General features: G+C 37.8%; 1 protein-coding gene across 1 annotated transcript; it reads right to left on the bottom strand.

Moving 5' to 3' along the window:
• Positions 1–9,502: 9,502 nt before the first annotated feature.
• LOC121321345 (lysophosphatidic acid receptor 6-like) lies at positions 9,503–11,217 on the bottom strand. The gene has a single exon (XM_041260243.1). It carries the CDS (start codon positions 10,663–10,665, stop codon positions 9,613–9,615), a length of 1,053 nt encoding a protein of 350 aa, XP_041116177.1. The 5' UTR covers positions 10,666–11,217; the 3' UTR covers positions 9,503–9,612.
• Positions 11,218–19,218: the final 8,001 nt, after the last annotated feature.

Genomic DNA, 19,218 nt, shown 5'->3' with positions numbered 1-19,218 from the left:
AGTTTACTGTGGATTCGCACGCCTCTTCGTAGTTAGAAGATTCATAGAATTAATCAATTAAGAGCAAAGGGGGATGTCACAGAAATGTTTTAACTTTGGATAAATGGAGGACTTTGAGTCTCCAGAATTCGTCACAAGAAATTATACATTTATTTCCAACCCCTCTTGCACTGGAGAAGTGCAATTTGCTTGGTCTGATGTTAGCATTTTGAACTAGATCCTGTCCCAGAGGTAATTGATTGAGGTATTGGTGTAGTATTTGTGTGATGCATGTTTTCACAGATGTTGCTGTGGGCTGTTACAGCAAGAGACAAAAGAAATGACCCACTTCCAGAAATCAAGTTCTCCTACATTTAGATCACTTCCATATACTTATTACAACACGCTGTCATGCATACTATACAGTATACTATATAATTTCAATTTTTTTTTTTTTTACACTGTAGTGCTGTATGTTTCTATATGGGGCCTGGGTAGAATCACAGAGAATTGTACTTTACTATAGTGCTATTCATTTTTAGGGTTTTACCATATTATTAAAATATTTAAGACCTTTGAAGATCTATACAATAATTCCTGTTGTTTTGGATAACAAATAGTCATTTCATGGCGGAGTAGTGTCTTCCCAGCTTTTAAAATGTTTTATATATACTGTGACACCTGCGAGGATGCTGTGTAAAAGAACAAAGTGCCCTGGACTGGATGGCAAGACAATTCCCAGGGTTAGACGGAAGTCTGTCATCTAGAATGGGGCCAGAGCTATGGTACAGTAAATCATCAACCTGGAAGGGAAACTATGTGGCAACCGTGGATTGGCGGAGCGGTTGCACTGGTTAACCAAGTGGTCATGATTGACGGTACAAAAGGGAACATAGCGAAGTGATCTGTTCCTTTTGTGTGGTTAAAGCTGAACTGGAAGGAAAGATGTGAATTATAATTGCAAGTGTTTGTTTGTTTTGTGTGTCAAAGGAATCATGATGTTTGTTGTTAGACGGCTGAAGGCCAGCATTTACCCAGACATCACTGCACCAATTGTTTCCCAAATAAACTGTATTTACACAACGAGCACTGCATCACTCACTGTAGACTTGTGTTTGTGTTACGGGTGGGTGTTAAAGATCGGGGCTATTATTTCGGGACCAACCCGTGGATTATAAACAGCAATACATGCCACTATATTGCTTTTTATCATTGTTATTATTTACTGTCTTTGTGTCATCAGACCAATTGGAATACAAATAAAATTGGAATACAAATTGCATCTGGATTGTTGCTGCCCATCTGTTTATTGTTCACCGCTGCATTCCTGTGCCTGCACACTGTTAACCACTTTGACGTCTACATATACACACCAGATTCTGCCGAGTCAATTGTATTTCATCAGTCAATACATATGTTAACTGCCTTAATTCTTTAGCGTGAATGTGTGCTGTGCTCTCCCTTTTGAATTAAGCATGCCTAATTGTAAACATAATCTACCTAGCTAATGTTAAAAATATGCAGGATTAGTTGGTACTCTGTTTTGTACTGTGCAGCTGATGCTACTGTAGCTTTAACTGGAAGACCTTATGCACTGTGACGTAGCTGCTGAACTGTTTTGAGTTGTCTTGAAACTAGGGAGAGAGATCGGTACCACGGGGTACTTTTGAGTAAGTGCCTTTTGAGCTCTGTATTCTAGTGTTATAACCAAAAGCAATACAGCTGTGCCAAGGAAATGAAGAATGTTGAATGGAGCAATCTCTTTGGACATTGTTTATACACTTCACGAACCTGGCCAGCTCGTCTTGAAGAGCACATATAAACTGGAGCTGTAATTTCCCCCCTCCTTAAGTTAACACTCCCTATGAAAGGTTGGCTTGCAGTGGTGGTCAGACCAGAAATAGAGACTCCAAAACAAGAATGGCGGATGAAAACTGAGCCTTGGTGCTCAGTATTTTAATAATAAACAAAATAAAGTTTTAAACAAAACCAGCATAAACAAAAAGGTGTGTTGGCCAAACAAATAAACACAAAAATGACAAACAAGTATCTCGGTTAAACAAGCACACTTGGCAGCTGTTATATTCCTCCACAGACTTACGTATCTCCTCTGACATTCTTCCGTGAGCACAGGCAGCTGCAGGCTTTTATATTCTAGCCAAGTGGTTAACTAGCTATTAATTAATTAATTATCTTATTACCCCTCGGTCATAGTCTGCATGAGATTAATAAGGATGCGTGACTGTCAGCTAGTTAAATAATCAGTAGCTGATCAGTCACGCATCCTTACAAGGTTTTAAAATCAATACAAAACAATAACAAATAATGGTGACGGTTTCACATCTGCGCTTCATAAAAATACAATAATAATAATAACTAGAACTGCCAGGCAGTTTTACGGCTCGCAAGACACAGTATCAGTACCTGTCTAAGCATGTTTAGTTCTCAGTGTGCCAAGTTTAAAATCAGCAACTTCAACAGTTCCACAGAAGATGATTTAGAAAGTTTTTTTTTTTTTTTTTTTTTTTCAAAAATGCGTCAGGCAGCCATCTTGTTTAACGCGAGTTTCGTAAAAGTCAGTTTTATTGCCAATTGCAAGGACGCAGCAGCAAATTTTTTTCAGCATCTGACAGCCAATTTATCCAGCTTGTTACCTGCCAAGTCAGAACCTGATCAGTCGCACAGCTTTGAAGCAGCAGCAGTAGCAGTTAAAAGTTTTGGGAAGAAAAAAAATAATTAAAAAAACAAAAAAAACTAACAATAACAATAGGCTTCCCAACCAAGTTGCTAAAAAATGTTTTGAGGGGGGAAATGTCCCCTACAACTAGTTGCTTTCAACTTCAAACACACTGCATAAAACTCCACTCCTTATTACTGCACTGACTAACAGATACACCCTTTTCAGGGGGACTTCTGAACCTAGCTGTCCAACAACTGAATACATAACAAAGTAAAGCTTGCACTTCTCTAGCAGTGTTTGGCCCAGTCAGTAAATACAGAGGAGGGAGAGGAGGGGGGGATTCTGATAAGAGCGAGAATATTAGTGACCTCCCTGAACAGCAGTCTGATAAGAGTGTGATCTCCCTCTGGCAGTTAGGTTTCAAGTAGCCTTATCCCAGAATGGGTAACATTCTGTTGCACTGCAGTGAAATGTTGGCAGGATCTGTTCTTGGTTACCTGCATCTCCTCTATGGGTGTGCTGTCTTTTTATGTCGTCTGAATGTCTGTACATGAAAAAGGATGTTAATAGTCAGTATTATTTTTGTTGCGTCTTTTTTTTTTTTAAATCCTCTTTTCAAACTCAAATGGTATACAGCTTTGTGTCATGAGCTGAAATGGTGTTGACATTTCTTGCAAGTTATGGCTAGGAATATAAAATGAGTCGCAGAAAAATCTACAGCACCATTGTATACATCCACTGTTTGCACATGTAAAAATGCATGTTGGATTTATATACAGATGCCTCCAAATACCCCAGTTTAAATAAATTGAACATAGGCCTGTAGATTTATATATCGTATAGGCTAGCCAGCCTCAGTTTACTACCATATTCTGATGTTATCAATAACCTGTGCCATTGAAAAGACTGTAAATAAGCAAAATCTTGGCATAGAAATGCAGCTAATTCAGATACAGTAACTTCTGGAGAATTCATTTAACTGGAGAAAAAATCCTGCGTCTAATGTTAAGTATACATGTGCTGATGCTATTTGTATAGTGGATTAGAGGTTTATACCTCTTAGGATCTTAAGTTTACCTAATAAAAGACCTACATCAGATTTTAGGAAATAAATACACATTCACCCTGTAGAATATTCAAAAAACAAGTACAGTGGCCCTTTTACCCACTTTTGTTTGATTTTCTTTTTCCGTTAAGGCATAGAATATTCATGCCAAGGGTTTGCTCAGTGGGTTCCTTCATGGCTCTGCTAGGGCAGTTAACAAGGAGCTAGCCAACTTGAGCCCTTTCACACCCTGCTAGTGTGAACCATTGAAACACGTTTCTGGGGTATTGCAGGTGAAAGACTGGCTATTCTACATTTTAAAGTTAGTTAACTAGGATGGGGTTGCTTACTGGATTAACTTCAGGTAGCACAGTACAATAAGCAACTGAAAGTGCTCAATAAATGCAGTATACATACACAGGAGATCTTTTTTCTTTTTTTTTTTTTTTTTTTTTTTTTTTTTTTTTTTTAAACTCTGATTTGTACCCATAAGCTCCAACTTCTGTGATGTGCTACTTTGGGCTTATAGTGCTATGTCCAAAATATAAAGTATAATATGACTGAAGTAATATCCTGATATCCCACACACAAAAATTTATGGGATATCAGGATATAAATACTTGTTTCATTAAGTATCTCACTTGTAGTGTGAAGACCTTTGCACATTCCAGTTGCTCGTCATTTTAGTTGCAGTACCTGTTTAAACATGTGAATGTTGCAACCAGTGTGTGTAGTTTTTTTTTTTTTTTTTTTTTTTATAATCGATGCCAGATCTCATATTGGAAAAACAAAATAGTGTGTTGCATGGCAATTCCTGTAATGTGCAGCCTCAAGTTAACTGTCATTTCCAGAATATTTTGGAAAATACCGTGCCAGGAAGTGCAGTATCCTCCAATCCTGCTCGGTTTTATTCTAAAATAATTTCCCTTGGTGTAAGCCATGTTTTCTATCCTGGGATGTTGACTCAATGAAACAAAATAAAAAAAATTATGCGGCCGCCTTCCCTCAACAGCAGTGCTTGGTATTGCTATTTTTGGTATTATAAGAATGTTAGAAATTTGTGGAAGAGCAGAATAACACAAGTGCTCTTAGAAAAATAACACACAACATACATTTAATAAGGAATTACCTCAGCCACAGGCCCTTCTGGGATGTTACGCAGTTTAGACCGGTGGCATGAAAGCAGAGGCTCTTGTGTGAGAAAATCATCCAATCATCCAATCATCCAAGTAGTGTGTGTGTTTGTGTGTTCCCGCCCCCCGTCCCATTAAAATTCATTTTACAATTGATTGTTAAATAAACTACAGGTTACTAGGGAACACAATGCTGTTATAAAACCAGCTGTGGCTTATCTTGGCACGGTATCTGTTGATCAGATGTGCTCATTAGTTATAGTTTTACCTCAAAATGCATTATTGTGTAAAGTTTATAAAACACATAATTGAACTGATGTTTGAACATTGGATAGTAAGTTAACAACCTTCTTAAGTGTATATATAAAAAAAAAAAAACTGTATGTACACCATAAACCTGCAGATTTGTTACCTAACTACTCTTGTCATTTAATGACCACTGACTCTCTGGAAGCTGCACTTGGACTGAGATTAATGGGAAACACTGTCATTAGCAGTGCCAGTCATCATTTCAAGCAGATCCACACAGTCAAACAGAAGTTAATGGCTAACTGCAACTAGGTAATGAAACGCCCCAGCAGATAGCGAGATCGACGACTGCAAAGTTTATTGAACACAGAAAGATGCAGGTCTTGCTGCAGCCATCAACAAGTGCAGCAACTGCTTGCTCTGCAAACCAAAAAGTTAGTTTGCAAAAGTTTTAATCAATCATTAAAAGCATTGCAGACCCTTTTCAGATAGTTTGTTACCTGATGCTGCACTCAGCATATGGTATGATTAGGAATTAAAGCCACACACACACATACATACATACACATACATACATACATACATACATACAGTATCGGTTGAATGTAACCACCTGTGAAAAAACAAACTGAAATATCTAGTGGAGAGATGTGGATAGGGTCTGTTGTTTTGGTTTCTGTTAATGTGTGTGCGTTTTAATTCTGGGAAGTGTTCCAGAAGGGGTTAAATTTTTTTACTGGAGCTTACGGCTTGTAGTGTGCAACAGCTGACGGGAAAGTGTCGTGTAGCTTGTGATCACATAATGTAACCAATGAAAATAGCTAGATGAAAGAAATGTGCATCTCCAGCTTGATGTAATAGGGTAGGGTGAGTGTGATTCTGTGAATCCTGCAGCACCCCCATCCTTTTCCAAATATACGCCACAGTATACGCCTAAAGATATTGGTTGCTACCGATTTTTCATACCAAGATGTGTTTTCTTAATCACACACTCCGTAACCTTACCTCGGGACACATCTTGAAACAAGAGGTGCAGAATGGGTTCAGGGAACATGTATTTTGTTTTCCTACTTATTCCAATGACTAGTGTCGTTTTGCAATGAAAAATGTCACATGAAATACAGAAATGTATTTCCTTGTCCACACTTTGTCAGGGAAAGGGTTGCATCTCCAGGCACAGCAGCTTCTGTTTATTTAAATCTTTTTTTACTCTTGGAAGTCAAATAAACCAGGTAAATTAAATTACCTTGTATACAAAAGACAGAAATACTGAAGTGTAGAAGCGTCTTATTACAAGGCCTGTAGATAGTTTACAAATGAGAGGTTGACACTTATCTAGAGAACCGCTTACCGGGTTGTGGTTTCTCATGACATTTGTATTTACTGCTGTGGAGGTGATACAGGAAAACCTACATTTTAAAAAACAATCATTTTAAAATTAGAATAAATTCATCTTGTCGTCTTGTCATCTTGACATGTCTGTTTTGAGCTTTCATTACAGAATAAAATGTCTTCATCTAGACAATGTGGGGAAGCTATAAAAAAGGCCAACAAGATGCTCGGATATATTATGAAAAGTGTTGAATTTAAATCAAGGTAAGTAACGTTAAAACTGTACAATGCATTAGTAAGACCTCATCTTGAATATTGTGTTCAGTTCTGGTCACCTCACTACAAAAATGATATTGCTGCTCTAGAAAGAGTGCAAAGAAGAGCGACCAGAATTATTCCGGGTTTAAAAGGCATGTCATATGCAGACAGGCTAAAATAATTGAATCTAGTCTGTCTTGAACAAAGAAGACTACAAGGCGACCTGATTCAAGCATTCAAAATTATAAAGGTATTGACAATGTCGACCCAAGGGACTTTTTCGACCTGAAAAGAAACAAGCACCAGGGGTTACAAATGGAGATTAGACAAAGGGGCATTCAAAACAGAAAATAGGAGGCACTTTTTTTACACAGAGAGTTGTGAGGGTCTGGAACCAACTCCCCAGTAATGTTGTTGAAGCTGACACCCTGGGATCCTTCAAGAAGCTGCTTGATGAGATTCTGGGATCAATAAGCTACTAACAACCAAACAAGCAAAATGGGTTGAATGGCCTCCTCTCGTTTGTAAACTTTCTTATGTACTTGTATAGCAATACACTGTTATAGCCTGGCCAATACTGTTTAAGGGTCCTAATGAATATATACCAGACTACTCCAGATCATATATTTTGGTAATGTGTGAAAGCACACTACTGTATGTGGTCACCTGTTCACATCAGATTGGCAACTGTTTTCTAACCAAAGTATAGTCTTAGTCGTACGGAGATGTAAAAGCTGGTTTAGGATTGAAGACCTGTCACCCTGAAGGTCGTACCAAGTTCACAAGAAGCTTCAACTGACTTTTTATGGAAATGTAGTTAAAAACACGGCTTCCTCTTACAATTCATCTTCCAAAAAGCACTTAAAACAGAGGAAGTGAGTCATGTCTTAGCTGTTGTTTTTTGTTTGAAAAATATTTTTAATTGTGAAGAACACCTTTGTTTTCTTTTTGTTTTTTATGTTGAAGTTGTGTAGGGCAGACTTCCGTTCCCTCAATGTGTTCATGTTGTGGACATCTTTTCCTGAATGTTGTAATTGCAGGAAAATAAAATGTTTTGTTTTTAGAGCTTGCTAAAAAATATGACTTTTAAAGAAATTGTTCTTAAACTGTAGCCAACAATTGCATACAATCTACAAAGTGGCAAAATATTTAGCTGGTAATGTGCAAATTATTCTAAACAAATTGGTAAGAGACTTGAATCCACTTTGGAGTCCTTTACAATGACCACCCGTAGTTGTTTCTTAGTTTTTGGAATTATAAAAATGGGTCTCAGAGCCCTTTTTTTTTAAGAAGAGAAAGCATACTTTTTTGGCAACTCTTTGCCCAGCAGTTTAGCAATAATTATAATTCCTAATTGTAAATTAACACTACGGTTTACTTAAATACTGCACAATGAGTCATGTTAACAGTTTAGTTTTACTAGAGGCTTTCAAAAGTGTTACCGGAAACAGAAACCTTATCAGTGAACACTGGAATTTGTGACCGAGCTGTGCAATGCTTTGTGCTTTACTCTGCAGCTGCAGCCATACGTACATAAATGTTGGCATTGATTTTGGTTTTGTTTTCTGCAGATTTGGTTTGCTCCTGATTTCTAATTGGATCAGCCTCTTTTGATGCATGTGGTTTCCCAACAGAACCTGTTATGCATTATTTTTAGATTGACATCACGTTTATTTTAAACGTTCCTTTTGATATTCTCTCAAAAAGGTAAAATAGTTAACTTTAAACAAAAAGTAGTTACCAAGCTTTATTTAATTAACAATACAACAGTACCTTAATTTAACCCTAAACTACCATAAGAGGTTTTCTTTAAATATGTATTGCTATTGGATTAATTGTTAAAGGGATTTGCTGCATGTTGATACCAACACTCCATAAACTTTGTTGGGTTTAGGTAATATTAGACCATGTTACCTAGAGTTGAGTGTTGCTAGTAAAACAAGTCCTGGTTATGAAATGGCTAACGCAAATATAGTTTTATGCTGTTTTTGGTCCCAGAGTTGTGTAAAAGCAAAGAAGTTATATCATCAATCACTTTGCTTTCAAGAATAGAATAAAGGAACTGTTATACTGTATGCTAAATGCAAACTGGCATTGAGAAAAGGAGCTAACCATTTTCAGTTGTCCCCTTTTTTAAAATGTTCTTTTCCCATACAAACGTTTCACTGCGAGAGTGGGTGTGTGTCAAAGTAGCAAAGTTCTTTAAACGTGAATAAACTGAATTGCAAAGCAAGGCCACAAAGTATGTGAACAAATAGATCATTTAGAGTAGATTCATTATAATACTTTCATTTGCAAAGACACAGCTTTAAGTCGGTAGAAACCACCAAGACACATGGCACTATGGTGCCTAGTTTATAGATGCATATACACACACATTTTATACACACAGTGTATATATACATAGTATGGGTAATTCAAAGGTTCAGCAGTAATCCCTGGTTCACATTCTAATTTCATTGATAGCAGAAATAGATAAATATTGCAATAATACTTGTTTTACATGGAGGGGACAAGGCAAGTCATTTGTTTTTTGTGTTGGTCACTGAAGCATCATTTTGGAACTACTTTAGCACACCATTTTTTTCACACCACTATGCAATGGCTACATACCTGGCTTTTCAGATTTGAAACAAATCTTTTGAACACTTAACAGGACAATCCTTTTTTAGTTTCATTTTGGTTTGATTCTCCATCGGTTGCAGCCTTTTAAAAAAAGTTCTCACGTATTCCTCAGCTCATAAAACTTTTCATGACAAAGTTAGTTAAATACATTATGCTCCAAAGTAATTCCAAGTTGCTGATTTCAAGTTCCTTTCAGTTTCCAAAAGTGATAGATGAAGTTTTTGCATAATTTCCTTTCAAACAGTGATGTTGTACAAACCACACTGTGAGGGAAAAGTTGAGAATTAAAGTGTCTGCTGTAAAGTCAGCACTTACACTGTGGATTCTGTCTGAAACATTTTGGCTTTAATGGTGCGCAGGCTTTGCTGTATGGAGCTTTCTTCAGAGAACTTAGTATCGCAAATCTTGCTTGTGGATTTCCTTTTTATGGAGTTTTGGATGGTCTCAGAAGTGAAGTAGTACACAATAGGGTCAAAGCAGCAGTTGGAAACCGCGATGCACAGCGTCACTGGGTACATTGTCCGGACGACGGCCACCAACGTGCATCCCTTCAGAGCCTGAGTCCGGACGAGGGCGTAGAACACCAGGTTGATGTTGTAAGGCACGAAGCAGAAGCAAAATATAAAGAGGTGAACCATAATCATGCGCAGGATCTTGGTTTTGTTCAGCTTTCCTTGGTTGAGGGTTCTGGGCCTGCGGAGGGTCTGCAGGACCATGGCGGAACAGGAGACGTTGAGGATCAGGGGGATGAGGAACCCCACAGTCTCAATAAAGATGACCACCTTGGACAGGTAGTCCTTCCATTCACTACTTGAGAAGTTCTCAAAACAGGAGTATTTGTTCTCGCCTTTATTGTGCTTACTTGTGGAATTGAGAAGAAAGCCAGTAGGCAAACTTCCTGCGAGCACCAGCGCCCAAATGGCACAGCAGATGATTTTGGCATTACGCTTGGTACGCAGAGTCCGGGACCTGAACGGGTGCACAATGGCCAAGAAGCGGTCCACACTGATGCAGGTGAGGAAGAGCATGCTCCCGTACATGTTAGTGTAAAAAAGGGAGACGGAGATCTTGCAGAGCATATCCCCAAAGGGCCAGTTGCGGGTAACAAAGTAGAAGATCCGTAAAGGCAGCGTGAAGACGAAGATCAGATCGGAGAATACCAGGTTCATCATGTAAGTGGTGGTCTCGTTACGTAGCTTCAGCGAGCACAAAAAGATGTACAAGGCCACCACATTGGAGATCAGTCCCAAAACAAAGACCATACTGTACACACTGCCGTACAGGGTGTACTTAAAGCTGTCATCGATGTTACAGTTGGTGGTGTTGTTTGACATGGTAAACAGCTTGTGTTTACTTTTGTGCATTCAGTTCTTAATAGATATTCCCCAGCCAGTTTTAATCAAATTTGTAAATGGGGAACAAAAAACTGTGTTGAAATGCAGCTTCCTTTGGTTGATGACTTCAGTTTTAGTTGCAAGAAACAGTGGCTCCATTTATTGCGGCGGCGGCATTGTTTATGTCCTAAAGTCTGAAAAGGTACAGCATGTTTAGGCTCTTACTCCAGTCCCCCTGCCCAGATCAGTCCTAAGGTAAACTCTGAGCTATGTATCTCTCTTCATTTATGTCTAAGAGGAATGTTTGTAAAGACCAAACCTTGTATGAGAAGAAAAGAAAATTGTCCCCCGAACGCAGATCTTGAAAGCAAAACAAGTGTAGCTGTATGTTCCCTTTTGTCGCTGTTGTGATTTAAGTTGCTGGCAGTCCCAGATCTGCACTGTGCTTCTTATCAGCCAGTTGAACAATCTCTTATTTCCACTGAGCAGTGTTGGGCCAGCTTGAAAGGCAGTTCAGCATAAAGGCAAACAGGCAGGTCTCAATCAGTCCAACCACCTGTGTGTGTGTGTGTGTGTGTGTGTGTGCGCTGTGTTTTTGTGAGCTTTCTCAGTACTGCAGTAACTTCAGACGTTTTCCTCCCCAGATGGTGGTGGCATTGAGGTGTTCACCCTTTCGAGTCCAAATAACTTGTAACTAGTGTTGTGATCTTACAGGAAAGCAGAGCAGGAATTGGCTCAGCCCACTTTTTTTTTTTTTTTTTTTTTTTTTTCCTGTATGTGATAACGTGCTTACTGTGAAATAAAACCCAGAGGGCTTACAAGTACTATTAGTTAAGCAGCAAGTTGTTGTGCAGGCAAGCCCTATTTAACTCTTTGTTTACTTAAACAGCCTCTTCCAGTCACAGGTGAGTATTTTTTGTCACCCTCCCCCAGTTGTTTAAATGTGTGCGGGCTGAGAGGAGACACGCTATTGTAGGGGCTCATTTGGTAAAACGTTTCTAAACATTTAATTATGGAGATTTAAAGTCACAGTTAATGGGGTCTCCAAAGCTACTTGTATTGTCAAATGAAGAGTCATGAATGTTTCCAGAATTAGCTGGGTAAAGCAGTGGTCTCGTGTTGTTTGTTTTAGATTTTTTTTCAACTACGTTTTTGATTTACCTCCCTAACTTCAAATCTTATTTTAATTGTGCAGTGGTTCTTAAGTACTGTACATTTTATAATTTCTCACACTGTAGTTAAACAAGCATCAGTGCTTTTTTAAAAGAGTATTGAATACTGGAAGTCTTTTTTAAATATCTTGATAAAGTAGACAGTCGGTGTGTAAATTGCATGTTACTATGTTCTTTCAGTAAAAAGTAATAAAGGGTAATGTTACTGCAAACAACCAAACGCCTACAGGAAGCCAGCAAATTGTGCAGGATAAAGGAGGAACATGTATTTCAGACAAAACTGAGGTGTGAGACTGCAATGTGTGTTGTGGGCTGGAAGTTTTAAATCCCAGTCGTTTTCTGGGTAGAGTTGCTCCATATGGGGGGTGGGGTCTGATAGGTGTGATGGTCTTATACACTCAATAAACCAAGCTTTACAAAACATATGTAGTATACCATGTAGGCCTACAAAGTAGTACATGCAATTACAGCCAGCTAACTAGGTGTTCTGTATAAAACAAGTTACTGCAAATATACTTGATTGTCTAGATGATAATAGAATGTATGATTTTGGCCCTTCTACATTTGATATAACTTCAACATGTTTTTATACACGTCCATGATTTACTAGATATGGTTCTTTTTTCATGGGATATGTAGAAATTCCACAACTGTATTTTACTGTCTGCTAGAAGAAAAGATAATAACTGAGAATAGCTGAATTGACTGTTGTAAGAATTACAGTAGAAAAGCGACTAAGAACTACTACTAAAAAATACAATAATGTTTCATTTTACGGTTTCAGCCATTTAAATCATAACTTTCATGGTGGTGTATGAACATGTAAACATTTAAAGCCCTAAAGTTAACAGAAGCACGTGACTAACGAAGTAGAAACGCTAAAAGAAAATGAAACTGAAATCCGGAGCATCGCGACGATTGTTATGTTTTGGTTATTGTTTTTATTAAAAAAAATAATAATAATAAAAACATGTTCTTGTTTTAAACGTCGTTGTATGCAGCAGTAACTCAAATGCTATTCTGAAATGCTGTTTTTCTTCTTTCCCGATCACTGCGGTGCAAGTACCTGTCCATATTTAGACTCTGCTCTCTCTGCATCATTTATTTATAGCCATGTATTTTATCTATATTTATTTATTTATTTATTTTTTTAAAATAAGATTGTCTCAGTAATGAGTGGGGGCGACGACAATCTGGTCTCAACAGCTTGGGGGGCTAGAGTAGGGGCTTTACAAGAAGCATGGTTAAATGTGCCCACAGGGCCTTGTCGTTATAGGGAACAAAGGCCTTTTCATACACCTTTTCCTGTTAACTTTTCCTTGTCGCATGCAAACACATTTTTGTACATTCAGGGATTGCAAAGATTTCAAATACACTAGATCAGTGGTCCTCAAAATAATTTTGGCACTGGCATAAATTGATCTTATTTGGCTGTTTGCGGGCACACTGACTATTGCATAGGTTCTTATCTTACACACTGCCTTCTCGTGACATATATATATATATATATATATATATATATATATATATATATATATATATATATATATATATATATATATATATATATAACACCATTACATCATGTAAGAATATATGGATTGAATATAAACAATAACAAGTAGTTGTCATGCCGTCAAACACCTATAAATACCTCCAATGTTTTGATTCAAACACAGGCTCCCTTGAGAAAGATATGTACAACATATCGAAACGTTGGGCAGCTGGCTCTTTGAGCTAATATATATATATAATATTTCTTTAAAGAGTTTTAGTGGGGTTATTCTTGGCTCACTCTGATAAGGCCAAGTCTCAGGTAGTAATTGTGCGTGCTGTGCTTATTTTTTAAATAATTTACATAAAATACGCAATGCAAATATTTTTTAAATACACAGATAACCGTGAATAAATTAAAATAAAAAAAAATTGTAGATAGCGTCTCGCTTTGTTTCAATTAGAACATTTATCAACACTACTCTGTTTTAAAGATCGCTCATCTCCAGTACAGTTATTCAGAGAAAGTGGATTCGTAACTAAATATACTACGGTGTTTCCCTTGTCTGGTGTAATAAAAAAAATACAGAGATAGAAAATTAAATTCTAAATACTGAAATGTATTATTTTTCTCATAACAGACGGCGAAATTCAGTGCTTACCTGACATATTAACACCCTGCCTCTGCTCACAAATGATTGGACAGTTGTCAGATCTTTCACTTTCCCATTGGCTACTCACTCGCCTTCAATTTTCATGCAGAAGGCCTCTGCTTGCTTATGATTGGACAGCTGCGTAAAACTTGGCAGATATTTGACTCTCCTACTGGTTAAACTTAGTCGGTACTTGTACCTGAAACAGACACAATTTATGTCCCACCCAGCTAACTTATGATTGGACTACCGCAGAGACAATGCAGATAATCAATTGGTTGATGACCAAAAAAAAAACAAAAAAACATTGCGTACGTACAAGCACAGCATAAGCGAGCAGCACTATCAACAGACTGTTGTGGCGCTTTTGTTTGAAAACGTGTTTAAAGCTTTCTTTATTTTCCCACACTACGACCTGCCAGAAATATGTTCACGACCCATAATTTAAAAACAACTGCCACGGGCACGATGGCCTGGCTTCGACGGCACGAATTTGCCCGCAGGCCCGACATTGATGACCACTGCACTAGATAAACTGCTGTACTTGTACAGGTCACATGACCTGATTTTACAGCGTGTGTGTGTGATCTACAACACATTAACTAATTAGGTACCAAGAAGCAGTTTTTTTGAATCCATTTTATTTTTTATTTTTATTAAAATATGAATTAAATAGGTGACCTTTGTTTTACACAATAGTAGGGATGATAATTTTAAACATATCAACTCTAAAGAAGTGGTAAAAGTTTAATAATGTGCTAGACGTATAACCGGTCACATGGCAAATCTCACCAACCACATTTTTTTTTATGCATTCATTTGAGTAATTATCAGTAGTCCACCGCGTATGGGTTTGGCTGTAGTGCCACAGTAAGGGCGGATATTATAAAAAAAAAGGGGTTTGGTTGCAACAATTGGTGCAACAGAAAGATTGACAATGGGGTGGGTTTCATTCTCGGTCGATCTGGCGCTTCATTGGTGCACTGTGTATGTTTATGCCTGTAGTAGGCGTGGTATGGTAATGGCAGATGTTTTTTCTTAGTTTGTTATATATTTAAAATGACATCTTTAAACAAAGGAAGCCATGTTTGAAAGTATTTTGAGGAACTGGACGAGAAAACCGTCGTATGTAAATAATTATGCCAAACAAAATTGCCGTACCACAAAAACACAAGTTCAGTGCTTCACAGTTTGAAATGAAAAACATTCAGAGTTATTGTGGATGGAGCAACTGATGGCAATAAAAAGCAAACATCCATGACAACATTTGCTATAGAGTTGACTGAACATTGAACATTATCCCCTATGAAGGTGGTTACCAAACTTTTTTTGCTGCGCCTCCCTTCAGATACATTATTTTTTGCCACGCCCCCTTCCCCACTAGTAAACAGTACAATATTAAAATAAATATGATTTTTCTAAAATAACATTGTGATGTCGGGTGTATAATGATAGCAGGCGCCACACAGGCAGTATCTTGGTGTTCGAATTCAGAATTTATTAGCACAGGACAAATAAACAATTAAGGACCACAGCAAAACAAAATCTCTCTGTGCTAAATTCCAGTCTCCCTCTCGCTCTCACTGAGACAGCCTCTCTGTCACTCACTCACTCTCTTCACAGTAAACCGCGCCCTCCACCCACCTTCACCAATCCCAGGCATGGCATTTGGACAGTGTTATAAGATATATTTTGAAGATGGATACGCTTTATTAAAATCGCTATTTGTTAACAGCAATACATAGTCACTTATTCTCGTTCTTCATTCCACATTTAAACGAGAAAGGGACGTGGAGGATTTAAAAGCCTATTTAATTGTTTCACAGCCAAACCCTGTAAATTAAACTGATTGTACTATTGTTATTAGTAGTATTGTTATTACAGTATACCTTTTATTTATATCACGGTCTGGTTTTACTAGTAGTAACACCCTTGGTGCTTAATTGAAACACTTTTAATTCATCCAAGTCCTTAATTTCGCATTTAATAAAAGCAGAATAAAGAATGCGAAAATGAGTGCAACATTTTAATAACTGACTAGTCTATTAATGTTAATGCAATTACGAATAGTAATTGTAATATTTGTCCAGCATTTATTTTTTTTTTTAATAACGTTATATTTATTGCATAATTTTTTTTTTTTTTTTTTTTTTCTGCACGGAACAAAACCCATAAATTAAACTAGAACTTTAGCCAAGAACTCCACCCACCCTATTTATAAACTGCAGGTTTATCTAAATGTATTATTTTTGCGAACACAATGTAAAATGCGCCGCTGCACTTTGTAGGAACAATTGCCATGATTAGCACCACAACTTTCAAATATCAAGGAGAGCTGGGCTGGACCATAGAATTACTGAGCTACGATAGGTCTGAAACAACACTAACTATGTGGACGGGGATTAGTCAGATTTCACAGGGGGTTGGTCAGAGTAAACATGATCCCTGTTTGGGTAGTTGATCAGTCAATCATCCTGGAGGTGGGCCCACAGAGTCTGCCACTTACCGCGGAGCTTTTACAATCGTCAGAAAAAAGTATTTTACAGTCGGGTATTAGCACCACCCTATTAACCTCAACGCGCCCCACAGTTTGAAAACCACTGCCCTATGAGGACAGTGTGTGTGAATCGTGAATGCAGCAGTTTTGAAATCAATGTAAGAGTATCCCACTACTGTACCGACCCATAAAACTATAACAGTGAGGCAGGAAAAACTTTTAAAAAAAATCGTACTGAGGCTGTTCATACAAAACTTTCAAAGTGAGAAAAAGTTGCAATTGCCACAGACTCGTGGACCCCATTCCCCAGTCTTCCCAAAGGTGGAAGGCTTTTTTCACTTGAAATTGTTCTGAAAGCTTTTGGACTGAATGTCTGTTTTATGTTTAGTACAGTTTTTATTTGTATGTTGGAATTACTTCAATAAAGTAAAGGACCTCTGAGACACAGTTCAAACAGGTAGGCCAGGCATCTCTTTTTACAATTTTAATGTAAAGTTGTGTGGATACGTGAATTTGAATACTTTACGTTATTTATTAATGCTGGATTATATACAATTAACTGCACAAGAAGGCAAACAGTATATTAATTACTTAATATATTACTTGATTGTGTGTTAGTTTGCCATTTAAAATGGGCAAAATCATCTCGAGCAATAATATATCTCAAAAATCCCACTCCTACTATCAAAGACCGCAAACTTTTAAATCTCTGAGGCAGACCTTTTAATATCAGTCATAATGCTCTTTAAAATTCCAAAAAATTGTGCTACTTTATCTCTGGTAATTACCTTTTCCAGAAATGAAAGCATTTCCAACTTTTTTTTCAATTGTAAGCAAAAACTCTCTTGCTTTCCTGTATCCATTTTGCATTAGCGCTGTACATCGGGTGATGCTCGTCTCCTTTTTTACATTTCTTTTTTTTATTTAAATCATATAATTTTGGGCAAAGTTACTTATTTAAAAAAAAAAAAAAAAAAAAAAAAAAAAGTAAAAGGTTCTTGTTTTTTTTTTTTTTTTTTTTAAGTGAACCTTTAAGAAACACACTATCACTAGCAGCTATAATTACAACCATAAATATAAAGATTGATTGATGATATTTAGGTGCTTTTTATTTTTTTGCGATGTTAAAACGTTATTTGCTTACTTAGGGTTTATTTGCTTAGTAAATATTAACCAGGGCTGTCATTATCAGCATGTAGTATAAAGAGTGGGTTTTGGTGTGGGTGTGGGTGTGGGGTGTGGGTTTTGGTGTGGGGGTGTGGGTGTGGGTCTGTGTGTGTGTGGGTGTGGATACGGTTTAAGCGTTTAAACGCTGACACTGCAAAGCATTTAAACGTTCATAAAAATTTAGGCCACATTTTAATGCTTACATTCTTCAGTATGTTTAGTATTATGAGATTCATATTAAAAGGCGATTGTTTAAAGATGACAAAATGTCACAAGAGGGCCTATGTAGGATTCAGTACAGATGTCTGGAGGAAATATGTGGCAAAAGACAAGTTCATTTCTGCAAATGTACCTTCTGGTAGTTCCATTACCAGTGAAAGCACTTCCGTGGTGAATATTTAATTATTGGCTACTGACCCTTGTCCTTTCTGAGTTTACAGCACAAAATAAAATGCATTTTATTAATTTAATGTATGAGTGCATGTGACAGAGGGTGCTGTGTAAAGGGAACAGAGTGCCCCCGACTGGATGGACAGAGGATTCATTCCAAGAGTTAGGTGGAAGTCGGCCATCTAGAAAGGGGGCGGAGCTATGGTACACCAAGTCGTCGACCCAGAAGGGAAGCGATCTGGCAACCGCGGATTGGAGGAAAAACGGTTGCACTTGCTAGCCAAGGGGACATGGCTAAGCGGTCTGTTTTTCTCTATGAAATGTGGCAAAAGTGCCTATTTCTGTTTAAGATGTTAAAGAAAAGTAGAAAATTGGGGGTAATGGCACCAAATTGTAAAAGGTGATTATTTCAGTTTGTCTTAGCCTTGCTTTCATACTTCATTCTTTCTGAAATCATTGTGTTTTTAAGACTACTTAAGCCTGTTGACCACATGTTAATCTTATGTCAAATAAGGACAGCATTGTCTATGTTACCTTGGTTTGTTGGTGTGTTACAACTGAAAATCAGTGTTTAATATTATGGAGGGACCTGGAAAGAAAAACCAATCAATTCTGCTGCTAAAGAATAGATCTGTTTGCTATTGTGTTAATTGACTTGTAAATGAGTTAGTGGATGCAGAACTCCTGCTGCACTGCATTTTGAAAGCGTGGAGGAAACATTCCAGCAACTTTGTGAAAAGGTTGTGTGTCAGTGGGAACTAAGTAATCGTTTTGTTTTATTACACAATTACATTGTATTGTACACCCTCAAGTATAAAGCAAAAGTATTTACAGTCTTTTTATATGCACTGGCTAACAAGGATACAGTATGCAAAGCGTTGGAAAATGAAAAGCAGAAGTACAAATTTGTATCTAAAAATTGCATCCAGCAAAGGCGCTCCATGCGGATATGCCCTATAGCCTGGGGATTGCAGGTTCGAGTCCAGGCTGTGTCACAGCCGACCGTGACCAGGAGCTCCCAGGTGGTGGTGCACAATTGGCCGAGCGCTGCCCGGGAAGGGAGGGCTTAGGTCGGCAGGGGAATCCACGGCTCACTGCCCTATCAGCGACCCCTGTGGCCGATAGGGCGCCTGTGGTTCTGTAGTGGAGCCTCTAGATCTGTGTTGTCCTCCGGCACTATAGGTCTGGTGGCCTCGCTGTGGATCTGCTG

Source organism: Polyodon spathula, chromosome 9, assembly GCF_017654505.1.
Source record: "Polyodon spathula isolate WHYD16114869_AA chromosome 9, ASM1765450v1, whole genome shotgun sequence".
NCBI lineage: Eukaryota > Metazoa > Chordata > Actinopteri > Acipenseriformes > Polyodontidae > Polyodon > Polyodon spathula.
The sequence above is the reverse complement of the archived record's forward strand: the minus strand, read 5'-3'. Positions and strand labels throughout refer to the sequence as shown.

Coding starts and splice junctions, on each gene's coding strand:
- LOC121321345 (XM_041260243.1), bottom strand. CDS start 10,665: ATGCACAAAAGTAAACACAAGCTGTTTACCATGTCAAACAACACCACC.